This window comes from Puccinia triticina, chromosome 3A, assembly GCF_026914185.1.
Source record: "Puccinia triticina chromosome 3A, complete sequence".
Taxonomy (NCBI): domain Eukaryota; kingdom Fungi; phylum Basidiomycota; class Pucciniomycetes; order Pucciniales; family Pucciniaceae; genus Puccinia; species Puccinia triticina.
In genome coordinates, this window is record NC_070560.1 from 7,339,772 (window position 1) to 7,355,883 (window position 16,112).

At 54.0% G+C, this 16,112-nt stretch overlaps 6 protein-coding genes across 6 annotated transcripts; 3 read left to right on the forward strand and 3 right to left on the reverse strand.

Moving 5' to 3' along the window:
* PtA15_3A799 (uncharacterized protein) lies at positions 1-1,293 on the reverse strand (the record flags this gene model as incomplete). Its single annotated transcript, XM_053167802.1, has 4 exons — positions 1-821; positions 892-924; positions 999-1,028; positions 1,104-1,293. 4 exons carry the CDS (start codon positions 1,291-1,293, stop codon positions 1-3), a joined length of 1,074 nt encoding a protein of 357 aa, XP_053018984.1.
* A 1,222-nt stretch (positions 1,294-2,515) lies between these two features.
* PtA15_3A800 (uncharacterized protein) lies at positions 2,516-5,380 on the reverse strand (the record flags this gene model as incomplete). Its single annotated transcript, XM_053167805.1, has 13 exons — positions 2,516-2,973; positions 3,081-3,188; positions 3,251-3,316; positions 3,414-3,671; positions 3,738-4,048; positions 4,151-4,212; positions 4,282-4,347; positions 4,421-4,602; positions 4,674-4,740; positions 4,835-4,970; positions 5,058-5,109; positions 5,194-5,212; positions 5,300-5,380. 13 exons carry the CDS (start codon positions 5,378-5,380, stop codon positions 2,516-2,518), a joined length of 1,866 nt encoding a protein of 621 aa, XP_053018985.1.
* Positions 5,381-6,036: 656 nt separating this feature from the next.
* Positions 6,037-7,659, forward strand: PtA15_3A801 (uncharacterized protein; the record flags this gene model as incomplete). Its single annotated transcript, XM_053167806.1, has 1 exon — positions 6,037-7,659. One exon carries the CDS (start codon positions 6,037-6,039, stop codon positions 7,657-7,659), a length of 1,623 nt encoding a protein of 540 aa, XP_053018986.1.
* A 1,640-nt stretch (positions 7,660-9,299) lies between these two features.
* On the reverse strand, positions 9,300-9,953 carry PtA15_3A802 (uncharacterized protein; the record flags this gene model as incomplete). The annotated part of the gene is made up of 5 exons (XM_053167807.1): positions 9,300-9,339; positions 9,405-9,442; positions 9,507-9,695; positions 9,755-9,836; positions 9,898-9,953. 5 exons carry the CDS (start codon positions 9,951-9,953, stop codon positions 9,300-9,302), a joined length of 405 nt encoding a protein of 134 aa, XP_053018987.1.
* A 138-nt stretch (positions 9,954-10,091) lies between these two features.
* Positions 10,092-11,816, forward strand: PtA15_3A803 (uncharacterized protein; the record flags this gene model as incomplete). Its single annotated transcript, XM_053167808.1, has 4 exons — positions 10,092-10,130; positions 10,212-11,069; positions 11,187-11,576; positions 11,655-11,816. The coding sequence occupies 4 exons, from the start codon at positions 10,092-10,094 to the stop codon at positions 11,814-11,816; spliced, it is 1,449 nt and encodes a 482-aa protein (XP_053018988.1).
* Positions 11,817-12,071: 255 nt separating this feature from the next.
* PtA15_3A804 (uncharacterized protein) lies at positions 12,072-14,240 on the forward strand (the record flags this gene model as incomplete). The annotated part of the gene is made up of 6 exons (XM_053167809.1): positions 12,072-13,151; positions 13,239-13,409; positions 13,490-13,540; positions 13,617-13,845; positions 13,915-14,016; positions 14,194-14,240. 6 exons carry the CDS (start codon positions 12,072-12,074, stop codon positions 14,238-14,240), a joined length of 1,680 nt encoding a protein of 559 aa, XP_053018989.1.
* Positions 14,241-16,112: the final 1,872 nt, after the last annotated feature.

Consider the following 16,112-nt stretch of genomic DNA (forward strand, 5'->3'; position numbering starts at 1 on the left):
TTACATGGTTGAGTCCTCGTCGATAGTGGTAGTAGAAGTATAATCTTCTTCGGAAATTCGAGGATAGTTTTCATTTTCGTGTTTCTTTGAGTCGATAAGCAAAGAAGACTGGTTACCTTGCGAGTTGTGAAAATGGTGATGATGATGGTGGTGGTGTGAGACGTGATGGTGGTGATGGTGATGATGAGAGTGCTTCTCGATGACTTGAGGGGCGAGTTGAAAGAGATCGGGTTGTTCAGAGATAGCTGTGAGGGCCTGGAGTTCGGGCCGAGTGTCTGTATCGATGGGCTGTTCGCAGTAGAGGTTGATGCCCGCGGGATGGAAGCAGACAGCCTGTCGACGGGTCTCTGGGGAGTCCTCGAGGCCGGCGCGGTAGAAGTCTAGGTCGAGCCAGCCGATGGCAGCGCGATCGCCGAAGCCGCCGAAGTAGTACACCTTGCGGACGACGAGCCGGGCCCAGAAGGACGCGTGCGGGCCGCCGTGGCCGTCCCAGAGGGTGCTGTCCGGATGGACCTTCTCGTATAGCGCCTTGGCTTCCTTCTGCTCCGCCTCCTCTTCTAGCATCTCCAGCTCGCCAAAGACACTCACTCGGCGCCGGTTCGCCGCCCAGATCGCGTTCTTCCTCTGCACCGTTCCTAGCTCGTCATTGATGGCCAGCGTCAGACCCATGGTCGAGTTCTCCTTGCGTTGCAATACGTTCCCGTAGATCGGCGAGATCGGCAGCACGAGTAAGACGAGGTCTCCATTGGGGTAAGGCGCGAAATATTCTTGTAGCCCGATTGGCAGCCCTCTCAGGAACGGATCAGGGTGATTATCGGGATCTGCAATGGTCAAAAATTAAAATCGGAAAGCAATGAACCCATATACATAAACTTTGATCTGAGACTCAACAATTGCTGATCAACGTCCCAATCCCTTCAGACCCTGTTTGATATGAATACATAAACCATCAGTTTTTGGAAGGTGAATTGTTGAGCAAGATGCGCGGAAGACTAAACTGTAATGGATCAATTCTCGGGCATGGGTGGCTGGAGGGATAGGAAGCGACACGTAAGTTCCAGAGCAAGTTGATGAGCCGACAACAAAACAGGTTGGTGACACACCTGCCAGGTAGTTGGATTCGGCTTCGGAGAGATGGATTGTCGAGGAGGATGAGGAGGTATTATTCCGGTTATTGTAGTCGAACTGGTTCGAGAAGAGTGTCAATTGGGAAGGGATGTGTGCAGCGGTGGAGACCAGGAAGCCGATGAGAAGGGTCGATAGGAGGGTGCTGTAACTTAGATCCGCCATCATCTTGGCCAGTGTTGTCGATTGCTCCCTTGTTCCGATGATAGACTCGAGGCGAGATGGGTCGATTAATTGATGATTCTTGAGCCAGTTATGTGGCCGGGAAGACGATTTACAGAGAGCAGAGCGCGTCGCGAAAGGTCGCGAAGAGGCGGATGAGAATGATGTCTCGGGTCGACGTGACTCGAGATGTTTCAAGTGCACACCCTCTTCAAATTTCCCAAGGAGACAAGAAGTGCGGGTCGGTCAGCTTTTATTTATGTACTTCAGAGCGAGAGAACCGCTGGGAATGACACCCAGCCTGGGCCGCATTCTCAGCCATATAAATAAGTACTATTTATTTAGATTTAGATCGAGGACGTGGGCTGTTGGCCGGAAGAAGGGGGCAGTGCCAGGCCAGGTATCCGCCGTTCAGCAATCAGGGCCAGCTGACCATGACCCAGCTGGATATCCGCTGGACCGACAACCACACCCTCTGGCCCGGAGCAGGTTGGAGGACGATTCTCGGGCTTGGCTGGGGCGAATCGAATCAAGCTGGGATGCCCATCTCATGGCGGCCGATGGGTGCCACCTTCCGAAGGGGAACATGTTTGTGTGATCAAAAAGTCATCGGCCGCGCAGAAGCGGAATAATTGTAAACTGGTGTTCAGGCCAACCGATAAGCTAAACCTTCCCATCCATCTTTGTTTTTGGGGGATAACCGGACCGAATAGAAAGAAATTTGGAAAAAGCTCAACAGACAAGTTCTTCTTATCCTTGATCAGTTTACCTACACCAGAGGTATTCAAAGTTGAGCTGCATAGAAATTAGAATCACCCCACAAAGCAAAGACACGCACAACTTTCGAAAAGGACACAGGTCTAATACTAGTATATAGTGTGGAGCTGGATCTACCGGGATTGTTGATACACACATTGGTTCTTGTTATCTACATATGTTATTCTGCTTGTGTTTCACGTTGGGAGGCATGTATATAGAAGACTGGAATTACATGAGTATTTATAGGATACAAAATTAAATGAAATGAAGACTAATCTCATGAGATCCAGCTAATTTTTTTCCTTTTTCTTTTTCGGGATATCAATCAAATCAACAGAGGTTATATCAACAGAGGTTATGTCAACAGAGGTTATAGATAGACAATAATAACAAGCTTTCAATCATCGAGAACTTTCCATGGGGGATAGTAGCTCATAAAAAGAAAAAAAAAAGGGAGGGAGGGGAAAAGTCAAGCGGGAGGCCTTGAAAGCATGTGGATAGGGACCTCTGATCCTTGCGGGTGGAGCTGAGGAGGCTGGTCAGGGTCAGTCTTCGGGGGGCCAGCGACCGCAGAGGGGAGTTGGAGCGAGGGGTGGGGAGCTTGAGCAGCGGCGGGATTCGGGGGCGGCTGGTTGGCCTTCCGCTTGCGCTTCAGCTTGGGAGCAGCAGTCGAGGCCTGGTTCGGGGGCACGCCCGAGGCCGATGGGCCGGCTTCGTGCGCTCCTCCTCCTTCACCTGCCGCCAAACTCGGGCCTTTCCGACCGACTTTATTGCTGTTACCGTCGGCCTTTGAGGGGACGTCTTCTGCGCAAATCATGTCGCGGGGCTTCCGACCAATGTACCAGATCACCTTGTCTATCGGTTCATAGTCCATAGGGCAGGGAGTAGGCGCCGGCGTTGGAAACGCAAAGCACAGCAAACGTTGTTCTACAGTAACACACACAAACACCCCAGATTCATCGCGTTAGTCACCCTGACACAGCCAGCATAAAATCAACGGAGAAGGATGGAATATGACAGGAGGGGAGACGGACTGAGTTCTTTAGGTTTCCAAGTCGGATTAGGCTGTCGAATGAGGTCATCGGAATCATAAGCTACATCGAAGTCCTCTGCGACATCAGTCTGATACCTTCGCCAGGCGACTGTGGAAAGCAGAATGAGTAAGTGATGCTTGAACCAGAATTCATAGTGGATTGAGACGAACTTTGCGTTTGAGTAAGCGAGTCCTCCGGACCGTCGAAATGATCATCATTGCCATACTTGAGCTGCGCTGTAAATGGAGGAGCGCCGAACCGTCAAACTTTAATTCCTACGGCGGGTGGGATTCGCATCCAACTAGCCAACTAGGTCGATCTCAATCGACTTACCATCGCAAGCAGTTTGCAATCTTTCTGTATGAGACATTCGGGTCTTCCAGACCGTCTTATGCTTCCCTCCAGATTCTTTGGCTGTTCCTTTGCGATTCTCGGACTTACCCGAGCCCATCAGTGCTGATGGAGGGATCGAGGAGCCGGGAGTTGAGCCCTTGACTAGTTGCGCTTGGCTGGTCTGTCTGTCATCACCTTCTATTGCTGATGTTTGCGCATAGTTTTGGACCATGATCTTCTGCTTCTTCGTCAGTTGCGCTGTGTCAAGCATTCAAATGGTAAGAATAGTAAGATAAGCAATTGGTTGGTAGAGAGGACACAAACAATCTTCGATCAACGGGGCGATAGAGCCAGTGCCCAAGTCGTCAACGAATCCGATTCCTTCCTCGCCCCTCCACTTCTTCAAGAACTCCCGTCGATAGTTTTGCATATCTTTCCCCCACTTGATCTCTTCTTCGGTGTCGACGTTTTCAGGGCTATCGCCAAGGGACGAGTCGGGCTGGATATCCTCGAGCCGGGCGATCTGGAACGCTTCGATCTTCGACTCGTGTTGGAAATCCGTTATTACCGAGGGGTCTTCCAGAAAATGGTGCATTAACCAAAGGAATGCATATGCTCTTAATTTCGTCGGGATCCTGGAGGGTTTGTATGTCAAGGGGAACGTGGTAAGATTGAGAGTATTTTAGGGGGAAGCGTATGTACACGCTCAAGATAAACGGATGGATAAAACTGCCTACGTGTTCGGCGAGAAGAGGTCGTGCAGGACGAAGCCCTCGGGAAAATACTTCATACTAACATACTGCGAGCGATTGGATGTTTATGTTAGCGATGCTAGTTATGGGCTTAACAGTCAATTGCTGAGACTCACAGGCTCAACGCCGAATAATTCAAATATGAGATTGACGACAGTTGTTGGAGGTCTATACCCAAGAGCCTGTGGAATCAAGCAACAGCATAAGAGGTACCCCATACCGATCGATGACTGATTGAGACTCTGAAAGACTTACGCTTCTCTTGGCAATATCTGGTAATGATTCGGGTTCGTTGTTGAACTCGGAAGGCAGTTGGCACGATTTGAGCATGGTCTTAATCCGTGGGGCGTCTTGTAAATTTGTTTGGCAGTATTCATCCTTCTGGAGACATGGGATGGGGTGGTAAGTCCTCATGTAGGCTCTTAGCTCTGGATAGACTGCGAAAGATTGAAGCCAAGATTTTTATTAGCGTTCGGGCCAGAATGCGCGATAAGAACAAGGGACTTGCACGCCACGGTAGTATTGATCCGGCCAATGTTGATGAGGAATGAAGCGATGCAAAAGTTCGTTGCCCACTAGATCGGATCATCAATCGGAAGTAAGTTATGAGTAACGTTAGATAGCAGGTCGGGAAGAAATGCATATACAGCCAAAGAAGAAGAGACTCACTTGCGGGTTGTCATCTAACTGCCTCACTGTACTCTTTGCAGCCTTACTGAATCTCGATAGGGTTTCGACATAGAGCTCTTTGAAGGATATGGCGCGTTGATCGAGGGGACTAGTGAACTGGAAAGTGCGATCGTTACTTGGTCGCCACGAACAATTGAGCCTCCAAGTCAGGCCTCCTTCCTTCTCCAGATTCTGATGCTGGGGATGACAAATGGGGACTTACAAGATGTTACTCATCAGGTCATATTGTATGTCTTCCCGGGTGAACATCTCCCCTACACGGACGAATTGGATGAGAGAGATATGAGCATAGGTCCAGTCGAGTTTCGTGCCCTATAGACAGCGAGCAGTCGACATACCGTCCAGCTTTTTGAGAGCCTGGAGATCAATGGGTGTTTTTTTGTCAGTGATCTTGTGTGACGGAATGGTCCGAACGAAGAGAAAGAACAAGGCTGGTGGACATACCCATCCGGAGTTTTCCTTGCTCGTACTCGGAGTGGCTTGGCTGTTCGCTTGGTTGGCTCGGTTCTTCTTTGGGGGAGCCATCTCCGGTTGCGTGTCTAGCGAGTTCTTTGGCGATATGAGTCCGGTGCTTTGGAGGATGTGGTTTGTTTATGTTAGCTTCGGCCTCGGCTCAGCCTGGCCGAGTCTGAGCTGGCATGGTGACATAAGATAACACACTGTGATATCCACTCTCCGAAGTTTGTATGTACATTTCTGTAAGGATCTGCCACCCCATGCCCCTCCTGTATTTACGTACAAAGAAAAAAATATGGACCCTTTAAAAATCCACCCTCCTCACAGCCACCCGGCAGTCGTGGCCACACCAAGCCTCATCGTCCAGATCCATAGATATCCATTTGGCTCAGTTGAGGACCACCCCTTGCTACAGATTCCAACCGATTCGCAGACTGAGAACCCTCCCCTGGCTTTCTTGATTTTTTGTCCTGCCTGATAGTCACACCCAGCATTCCTACAAACTGCTCGCAGATACCACGCGTGAGTAGAAGAAGCATCTTACGATAAACACTCAAGCCTAAATGCTGAACCGTTGCTTTTTTCTCCAGGTTTGTTGAGCATAGTTGGATGGAATCGTGCAAAAAGCGTTGTCTCTCACAGTAGATAGGAGAGCTGTCCGGCTCAAGACCCCATTTCTCAATCTCGTTCGGGCGATTACTTTGCCACTTGGCGGTAGTTGCAATATGGCTTTCTTGAAAAAGGCGACTGAAAAATTGAAGGAAGTCCAGCTGACATCGATGGAAAAGTTTGGCGAGGCGAAAGCCAAGTTCCCGCACTCCCACCATTCGAGCACCCAGCATCCAATTGGCGGCCCGGGCGCATTCAATGACCAGCAGGACTTTTACCCGAATACGGCGGATAGCGGCTCGGGAGGCGCGGCGAACAACCGGGGCCGATTTATAATCAGGAATCCGGCCACGGCCCAGCTCGAGGTCGAAGGGACGGGTGAGGTGGTCCGGTTTGCGAGTCTCTGCGCACCCGATCTGTTCGATAGCGAAGGCTGGGAAAAGGAAGACACGATGCGGACGATCTCTCAGTTCGGGAAATGGCCGGTGACTCGCACGTATACCCTCAAGGTTCAGTCGACCCGGATCTCGAAAGGGCACATCAACGGATGGGACCCGGAGGCAGAAGATTTCATCTACGACGAGCACATGTTTGTGTCGATCGACCACACCATCGCTTTGGCCGCTCAGTACAACGTCCGACTGATCATCCCCATCATCAACCAAGACTTCGGCTCAGAAGACACGAATTGGGTCGGAAACTTCACCGATCTGATCCGCCATCGACGCGGCTGTCGAAAAGACGGCCACGGCCAGGATTGGTGGAGGGATGAGGAATGTTTGGACTCGATGAAGAAGATCGTGAGCTTCCTGCTCAACCGAGTCAATACCTTCACCGGCGTCCGGATCGGCGACGACCCGACCATCCTCGCCTTCGAGACCGGCAACGAGATGAACTGTGGAGGGCTGCGTCCCGCCCCGGGCGAGTGGACCCTCGAAATTGCCCGTCACATCAAGAGCCTCGCCCCCAAGGCCTTGGTCATGGACGGATCCTTTGCGCGTACCGACGCGATCGAATACAGCCACGACCACCAAGCCCTCCGTAGCGACTTGGTGGACATCATCAGCTGGCACTACTACGGCTATGGAGAGAAGAGGCGGGTAGAGGAGGACGTGAAGGCTGCACGCGCACACGGCACGGTGTTTATCTGCGGCGAGTACGGCTTCTTTGCACATGGAAAAGAGTTTGAATCCTTCTTGAAACATTGCGACCGACACGGCGCCGCGGGAACCCTGGCCTGGTCTCTGCGCCCGCACTCCATCAAGGGTGGCTTCAAGACCCACGGCGAGGGCAACGAGATCTGGTCCTACCATGCCCCCGGCTGGAAGCCGGCCCGTCTGTCCAGCGGCGAGCACCACGAATGGGATCATCGGGAGCGCGACGTCATCCGGGCCATCCGCAAGGCCGCCTTCGACTTGACCCACCAGAAGCCCCCGCCCATCCAGCCTGAATACCCACCCGAGCTCTTTCTCTGCGACAACGGAAAGAGCTTCACCTGGAGAGGCGTGGCCTGGGCGGATTACTACGAGCTATGGACCAGTCCACTCGGTGAAGGCGATGAGAAATGGAAGTTCTTCCAGGGCGGGATTACCGACAACATCAAGCAAGGCCACCTCAAGTACCATTCGGCCAACATCCTGCGGCGCAAGCATTGCCACAGCCTTCTGATCACCATGCGAGCCATCTCTGCCGACAAGCTTCCCGGCCCGTTCTCTAAACCTTTGCAAATTGGCTCTTAAACGGCTGCTCAACACCATTTCTACTCTTGAATGGCTGCTCTAATAATCTGTTTTCACACTGATTGTATATCGAACCCTAGCCATCGGCGCACTGTATCCTAAGCAAATATTACTCCCTCTATGCTTTGATACCACCAATACATGTTTTCTGGTCTTATATTTCCTTCGAGAGACTAATCAAGGACACACAGGTTATGATTAGCCCGGTTTACAATATCAAAAGGCTTGAGAGCCAATTTTAAGGCATTTGTTTATATTACTTTTCAAGATGTGCCAAGGTGTAAGTGAAGAGACAAATATGTACCCTGTTATACTTCATTGATGGGGCATATTTATAACGCGCAACCCACAATTAAAGTTGCCCATTTATGACTGATAAAGGTGCGTCTAAACAGGGAGTGAAGTCAGCATCACTGCCGATGGTCATAAAAGCACCATCACCCTGGAGGAAAACATCACCAGGACCCTCCCCATCTAACCAATTGAACCAAAACCCCCAAAAAACAGTTTCAACAATATTGTATCCATGTGGTACATGGGAAAAAGAAGTTATTAAAATTCCCGGATAATCAAAATAGGGGCTTAAAAGCCCCCGCCAGCTGAAAGAATTTGGTTCATGGGCTACTGCCTAGCAGCTAACCATCTAGTAATTTACTTGTTGCTGTAAAACTTTGGGGCCCTCTGGAGCCCTGTGGCTAATGTTTTGGCGGATTTCCGTTGCAGTGAATCCGTCAGATTATGCCCCCAGTGCAGACCCCATTAGTGGGGTGTGCTAACGCCGTGCAGCTCACCATGCGCGCTTGAGAGGGGCTTCTGCCCGCCGTCAAGTTTTTGGTGCGCTTCGGGCGCCCCAGGGAGAAGTTTTCCTTCTTTTTCTGTATATTTTGGTAAAATTACATTTTCGACTTCCATTCTATGCGGCGGAATTACATTCCGACTCCCCAAAAATGTGTTTTGGGAGTCGGAATGTAATTCTTGGGAGTCAATCAGTTAAGCCCTTACATCTAGTAGTAGTTGATTTTCATTGAGATATTTAGAGTTTAGAGTCCCTTGACGGTGTTGCCTTTCACAACTCATGTAGATACCATCCTCCAACAATATAGTGAAAATCATCACTTTCTTCTGAGCCCTTACACCAACATGAACCTAATTGACATCTGTGGGACTTGTGGTTGGTTGGTTGGCTGGGGGTTGTGCTACTGCTTGACTGGCTACTTGAGAGGTGGCCAAGTATTCAGCATTTATTTGCTTTTAAATTTCAGGTGGCCAAGTATGTGTGCTTTTAATTTTCACTGCATCTTTCTGAACTTGGAATAGCAAGCAGAAGGGTTTGCTTGGTGCATGACAGCAGATGGCTGGTGGGTTTTGTCATTATCACTGGGAGAGCACTACAGACAATTCATACAAGAGTGGCTCTGGAAGGGTTTGGTCTGATGTGAGGATGGGTCTCTGTGTATAGAGATCAGCTGGATGCTGACACGTCTCTCTGTTGCAGAGCTCTTCGCTCCAATATGTGTGTGTGTGTAGGTTGATTGGATTTGGGGGCTGAAGAAGAATGCGTAAGTCTATCCTTTTTTTTCGTGCTCCAGGGCATGAGATAGCATTACAGATTTACAAGACGGCGGATGATGAGGGAATGGTCATGCGCCTGGCAGGACCGCATTGTCGTCCTTCCCGGCCCTTGATGATAGATGGAGCAGTCAGCATTCTGTCTGTTGGAGATCGATAGGTATTCGGATACGCACAGGAATTTCTCCATAAACGAGTTCGGCACGGGGGGGGCCTGGGGGAAAGAGCGAGTGAGTGGTGTGAGGCTGGGGAAGGGAGTGGGTGTGAGCAGGAGGTACCTGTTCGGACTCGAAGTATCTCATGACCTGGGAGGGCATCTTCCAGACGTTGACGAACTCCTGGTACTCCATGTGCGACTTGGCGATGAGGACGTCGATGGCCTGGATGTCTTTGACGTGCGCATAGCGGTCGAAGATCTGTCTGATTTTCGCCCTCAGGGTCGGATAGGGCACGTCGAGTGCGTAGAGCTGGGGAGCAGGCAGCGTCGGCAGGGGTTCTCGCTTTCTCGGGGGCAGGATGGACCCACCTGGCAGATCTCGGGTGCCGCCCGATACCAGTCCCGGTAGAGCGACCTTGAGCGGGCCTGAGCGACGGCCAACGTCGGCGAGCTGTAATTGTTGATGAGCATGGTGGGTGAGTGTGGTGGGGAGTGGAGTGGTGTGTGCTCACCTGACTGTCCTTCGTGCCAGCCGGGATGGGATGGTGACGGTGACTGGCTTGGGCATTGTTGGTGTTTGGGGATGTTGGTGGGTGCTGGAGTGATGTGATGGGGGTGGGTGTTTTCTTCCCCCGGGGGACTCCGGTGGATGTTTATCTGATCTGGTTGTCGTTTTGTTTTGGATAGGCCCCGCCAGCGTAGGACGATGGCCAGCAGCAGCCTGGCACGGAGAATCGCAGGCCAAGTACTGCTCAGCAGGAACCAGCACCACCACTACTACTCCCACCAACCTCAGCCCAACCAGCAACAGCCAGAACCAGAGCAGCACGAACTCGCACAGATCGAAACACTCGCAAAGGGCAGCAGCAACAACGACCGGATATTCGAGATCCTCCGGAGCAGACACCGCAGCCGCAAACAGACCATCGCCCTCATCGACCATCTGCTCAGCCACACCCCGCTGCCCGCCGCGGGGGACATCAGACACATCGCCTCGCTCGCCGAGCGCATCCACCAGGCCACGAGCATCGAGATCTTCCGCGACGAGGCCGGCCTGCTCGCCGGAAAGCTCTTCGCCCGCACCGAGCCCTCCTTCGAGCACGTGTGGGCCTGGTACGAGCTCGCGAAGAGCCGCACGGCCGGCCCGGGGCTCGCGCGCTGTCTCGTCGCCCTCCTCGGCTTCCGGGCCGAGCTGGCCGGCCACCCCGCCCGGCTCGCCCAGCTGCTCGCCGACCTCGACCAGCTCGCGCGCACCGCCCTGAGCCCCGCCGACCGGCTCCGGGCGATCGAGAACCTGCTCGGGATCGCCATCCGCGCACGCCGCCCCTCGCTGGCCGCACGCGCCCTCGCCGACCCGCTCGTCGAGCCGCTCGAGGGCCAGCTGCTCATGGGCGAGCCCACGATGGTCGACCTGCTCGGCAAGCTCCTCCTCCTGGCCGAGAACCGCGACCAGGCCTTCGGCTTCTACGAGCAGCTCCTCCGCCTCGGCCGGCCCAGCCCGCGCTTCTTCGAGCGCCTCCTGCGCGGCTATCTGGCCCTCTGCGAATCCCCCCGGGCGGGCGAGGAGCGCCCCCAGGCCCTGCCCATCCCCCGCCTCATGGCCATCCTCGCCCACTTCAGGCGCGCCCAGATCCCCATCGACAGCCACACCTACGCCATCCTCCTCAACCACTTCAGCACCGTCGTCCGCCTCAACCCCCGCAACCTCTCCACCCGGCTCCAGCTCGAACGGATCCACACGCTCATCAAGCTCGACATCCACCTCGAGCCCGACCCGCTCCTCGTCCACCAGCTCTTCAAGGCCTTCTCCTACAACGGCCTCTACGACAAGGCCTGGGCGATCTGGGACCAGTTCTTCTTCAGCCCCTCCTCCGCGTTTGCTAGGAGGAAGAGCAGCGCCTCTGGCGGCTTCAGCCGGATCTCCAACCCGAGCTTCGCCACCATGTTCGACCTCGCCGGCTTCGAGAGCGAGCGCTTCGGCGACGGCAGACTCAACCGCAGGGCGCTCGCCGGCTGGGCCTTCCTCGTCCACCAAGCCCTCCGTCCCCCCTCCGCCGGCTCAGCCGAAGAGCCCCAGCCCCCGGCCTCGTGCTATCTCAACAAGAACCTCTTCGACGCCTGGCTCGAGTGTCTCTGCCGCTCCCGCCGAGTCGAGCAGGCCCTCCTCCTCGTCTTCCCCGCCTCCCCAGACGTGCGTGCCCTGAACTCGGACGACGTCGACCAGCCGGCCAGCGAGCAGCAGCAGCAGCTGTTGTATCCGATCACCAAGCCCTTCATCGACCGCCGCACGCTCTCGATCCTGCTCCGGTTCAGCAAGCGCGAAGACCAGCTCGGCTGCTCCCCCGCCCTGCTCCCTATCGTCACCCAAAACATCCAGGCCTGTTTCCCTGATCTGTGGGGCGAAGTGCAGGACCAAGGACGGTTCAATTGATTTTCTTTTCCGGGTGAGCGTCTTCCGCTCTTGGCCAGTGCAACATGTGTACTTATATATCCTTTCCCCAGGCTGTGCATCTCTTTTCTGCTGTTGTGATCTTTCTGCATCTTGTTTTGTGATCATCATCTTACGTAATACATAATCCCATGCTCCCCGGTGCTCGCTCGGGTACTCCCCGGGGTGCTCGCCTTCCTCCCTCCCTCCCTCCCTCCCTCCATGGAGATGGTCGTTTGCCAGCTTGGAAACCACCCGATGGCCTCCCCCTCAGACTCAGAGCCAGCCGAGCACCCGGCGCCGTTCAACCTCGCCCTCGGGATCTCGCTCGGCCTGCTCGCCTCCTTCATCCAGTCGCTCGGCCTCACCATCCAGCGCAAGTCCCACCTCCAGAACGACCGTCTGCCGCCGGCCAGCAGGAAGCCCGACTACGCCCGCCCCGTCTGGCTCGTCGGCTTCACCATCTACTTCTCCTTCAACATCCTCGGCTCCATCTTCCAGATCGGCACCCTCCCGCTCATCATCCTCGGCCCCCTCGGCGCCATCTCCCTCCTCTGGAACGCCATCCTCGCCCGCCTCCTCCTCGCCGACCGCTTCTCGCCCCACCTCATCTTCGGCACCATCCTCATCGGCCTCGGCGCCCTGCTCATCGGCCTCTACGGCCTCCTCCCCGACCAGTCCGCCAGCCACGACCTCGACCAGCTCATCTTCCTCTACTCCCGCACACCCTTCCTCGTCGAAATCATCCTCCTCCTCCTCACCTTCTCCCTCCTGTGCTCCTTCGCCCATCTCTACGAGTTCCGGCTCAACCAGTCCCTCGAAACCATCTCCCTCCTCACCATCTCCCCCACCCCAACTCCCCCCGACCCGAACAACAACAACAGATTATCGAGGCATTCACTCAATCTACCTCCTAACCACTCACACCAACACCAAAATAAGCACATCAACCACCATCACTATCCAGCCTACCGACCCCGCTCACTCTCTAGTCCCACCCAGCAGCACCATCCTCTCTCTCTATCCTTCCCCCACCAACCCATCGACATCATCGACTCACATATCCCTCTCACCCCGCCCTTCAGCAACAAGCCGCCCACACGGCTCTCCCGCACGCTCACAAGGTCCCGCTCGACGTACTCCTCAGGCCCAGTCCAACTGGCGATTGACAAGGACGAGCCGGGCGGAGGCCAGGGTCTGCTGTCTCGGCAGAAGATCGACCAGCTCAAGCTGCTCATCGGGATCGCCTACGGATCCACCTCGGGCACGCTCTCGGGCATCTGTCTGCTGTTCGCCAAGACGGGGGTGGAGCTCCTGATCCGGAGTCTGACGGGCACGGTCAACGAGTTCTACAAGCCCCAGACCTGGCTCATCCTCCTCGTCCTCCTCATCTCCGCCCTCCTCCAGCTCTGGTACCTCAACAAGGCCCTCAGACTCGTCAACCCCACCCTCATCTGTCCCCTCGCCTTCTGCTTCTACAACCTCTCCAGCATCGTCAGCAGTCTCGTCTACTACGACCAGGTCAAGCTCCTGAGCGCCTTCCAGGTCTTCGCCATCTCCCTCGGAACCATCATCCTCCTCGGAGGCGTATGGGTCGTGAGCATCGGGACGAGCAACACCATCTCGAAGAGCTCCTCTGAGGAGCAGGAAGGAGGGGGCGAGGAGGAGGAGTCGAGGGCGGGCTCGGTGGTCGACGAAGACGAAGCAACGCCGCTCTTACCGTCCTCGTCACGGATAGGAGCGCTAGAGGACGACGATGATGATCAGGAGGAGGAGGAGGAAGCAGAGGGGGAGAGAGAAGAGCCGACGGTGTACTCGGAAGACCCGGGCGGGATCGACGACTCCTTCGACTCCAGCCCACCCCGCTCCCGCAGAACCACCCTCCTCCTCCAGAGATCGGAGTCCTCTTCCTCCCCCCACAACCCCCGCAGAACGTCCCATCCTTTCGACCAGCTCATCCGCCAGTTCCTCGTCGAGGGCGAAGTGACACCTGTTCGAGGGTTCAGCATCGGCTTGGGCGCCGCCTCGCCCGGTACGCCCGCTTCCTCTCGCTCACATACAACCCATGCTGACTGCGTCTAAATCCTTTTTTTTTTCATAGGGTTTGCTATTCGGCCCAAGAAACGCAGGAAGGAGCGCGACGGCTTGCTGCCGAGGTCTAGTCTCTCAGGTCGCTCGGATGCTGGGCATCTGGATCCGAGCCGTCATGAACACCCACCCCATCAGCAGCAGCAGCATGAGCAGCAGCATGAGCATGAGCAACAACAGCAGCAACACGAGCAGCTGCAGCGTCACCACCAACTCCTCCACCCTCGGAGCCAGGTCCGGCCGGCCCATCAGGCGAGCGAACAGACCGAGGGTTGACGGCGGGCCGGACCAGGTCCATCTCCTTCGACGGGCCTCCCCTCCAACCTCTTCCTGAACTAAAGAGACCACCCCCTTACCACAGCTTATCCTGCTCCTTGCTCTGCGATCACCCGAGGGAGCCTACGTCTGTGTGTATAATCATCCTCGAGAAAGTCTCCTCTGTTGTATGTTTTGCGATGGACATGTTTACACAGGTTTAGAAGCTTGCTTTTCTATTCGAGCAGAACATGCATGTATACATTATAAGTAGGTATAAATGTACATGTTTATTTATGTTTGTGTATGCTGGTAGTGTGGGCGTGGGTGGTTAGGAACAGGAGAGTGTCAGAGCTGGAGTAGGCTGGAGCGATCCAGTAGAGTAATTTATCGTGTTTGTGGCCATAGGTCCTTGGTAGTTTGTAGCCTTAGGCCCTGGCTGGCTCGTGTGGGTGACACTTGGGAAGTTTGGGGCAAGCTTCTAAGCAAGACACGTCCACATGTGACTTGTTGTAACTAGATTGCACAGCTGTGACGGGTGCCAACGGCTGTCCAAATGGAGCCTTAATAATCTGCATAGAGAGTAGACGATTTTCCGTGCAACTCGGGACCCCCGCAGATGCCGCTTGAGGCCCGAAAAGTGCAGAGTTTTGCAGGGAAATCCCGCTTTTGGGGCTCGGGATCTTTTCTGGGAGGCCTGCAGATCTGGACGGGAAGCCGTCCATTGCTTTGTTCATCTCTCAGTTGTAGCTGGGTGTGTGCATGCTTGCATCGGATGCCTGGTGCTCTCGTGCTAGGTGCTTTCATCAACTGCATGCACCCTTGCCCATCATCTTTGCCATAACACCTTGTTGGTGTTGTGTATGTTCTGGTGTGATGAAAAGAGTGCAGACATTATTTATCAGGCTTGATTATGACAGCAACACTGCAACAAAATACATGGAGCGTATATGGTAATCATTTTTCATTGGAGATGCATACCTCAATGCCCAATTTTTTTTATTTTCAGCCGTTATCATACAGATGATGGCCAAAAACAATAAATTGGACATGTAGGTATGCATCTTCAATGGAAAATGTTTACCATATACACTTCATGTGTTGTATTTGTTGCAGCATTGATGATAGCCTAAGTTTTGTAAAGCAAGGATGAGGGAGTACATGTAATGGCACTACAAACATTTATTATTTTGCCCAAAAAAGAAATAAAAGTCAACATGAAAAAAATGAAACCAGAATTTCACTCAGGGGAACAAACTGAGCATGCTGAGCCAAAAAAATAAAATGTCCCAAACTGAGCAAAAATCATTGGACAATGTTTTGGGATGGTTTTTTTTCACGGGCCTGGCGGGCCTGGAGCGGGCTTGAGCGGGCCTGGAGCGGGCCTCAGACGGGCCTGCCCCCAAAAGCACATTGGGTCAGTATTAAAGGAGTTTTGCCTTGCCCTGGGAGCTTCTGGGGCTTCTGATGGGCCCAAAATCTCAACATGGGCTTTTGGTGGTCTAGAAGTATCAACTTGGGCCACTGAATAGCCCATGGGCCTTTGAATTCCAAGAAAGCCCACCATGAGCCCCCACATAGCTAATGGGCTCTTGGTAGCCCATGAAGATCTCCATGGGCCAACAGATACCCTCATGGGATTTTGGTGGTCCAAAACGCTCCCCATGGGCTTTTTGTGGCCCAGAAAGGAGGCAAAAAGCCCATGGGATCCCATGATGGAAGTATTTGTTGGCCCATAGGGATCTTCATGGGCAACCAAGAGCCCAATAGCTATGTGGGGGATCATGGTGGGCATTTTGGGAATTCAAAGGCCCATGGGCTCTTCAGTGGCCCGGGTTGATACTTGAACTTCTAGACCACCAAAAGCCCATGTTGAGATTTTGGGCCCGTCTGAGGCCCGCTCAAGGCCCGCTCAAGCCCGCTCCAGGCCCGCCAGGCCCGTGAAAAAAAACCATC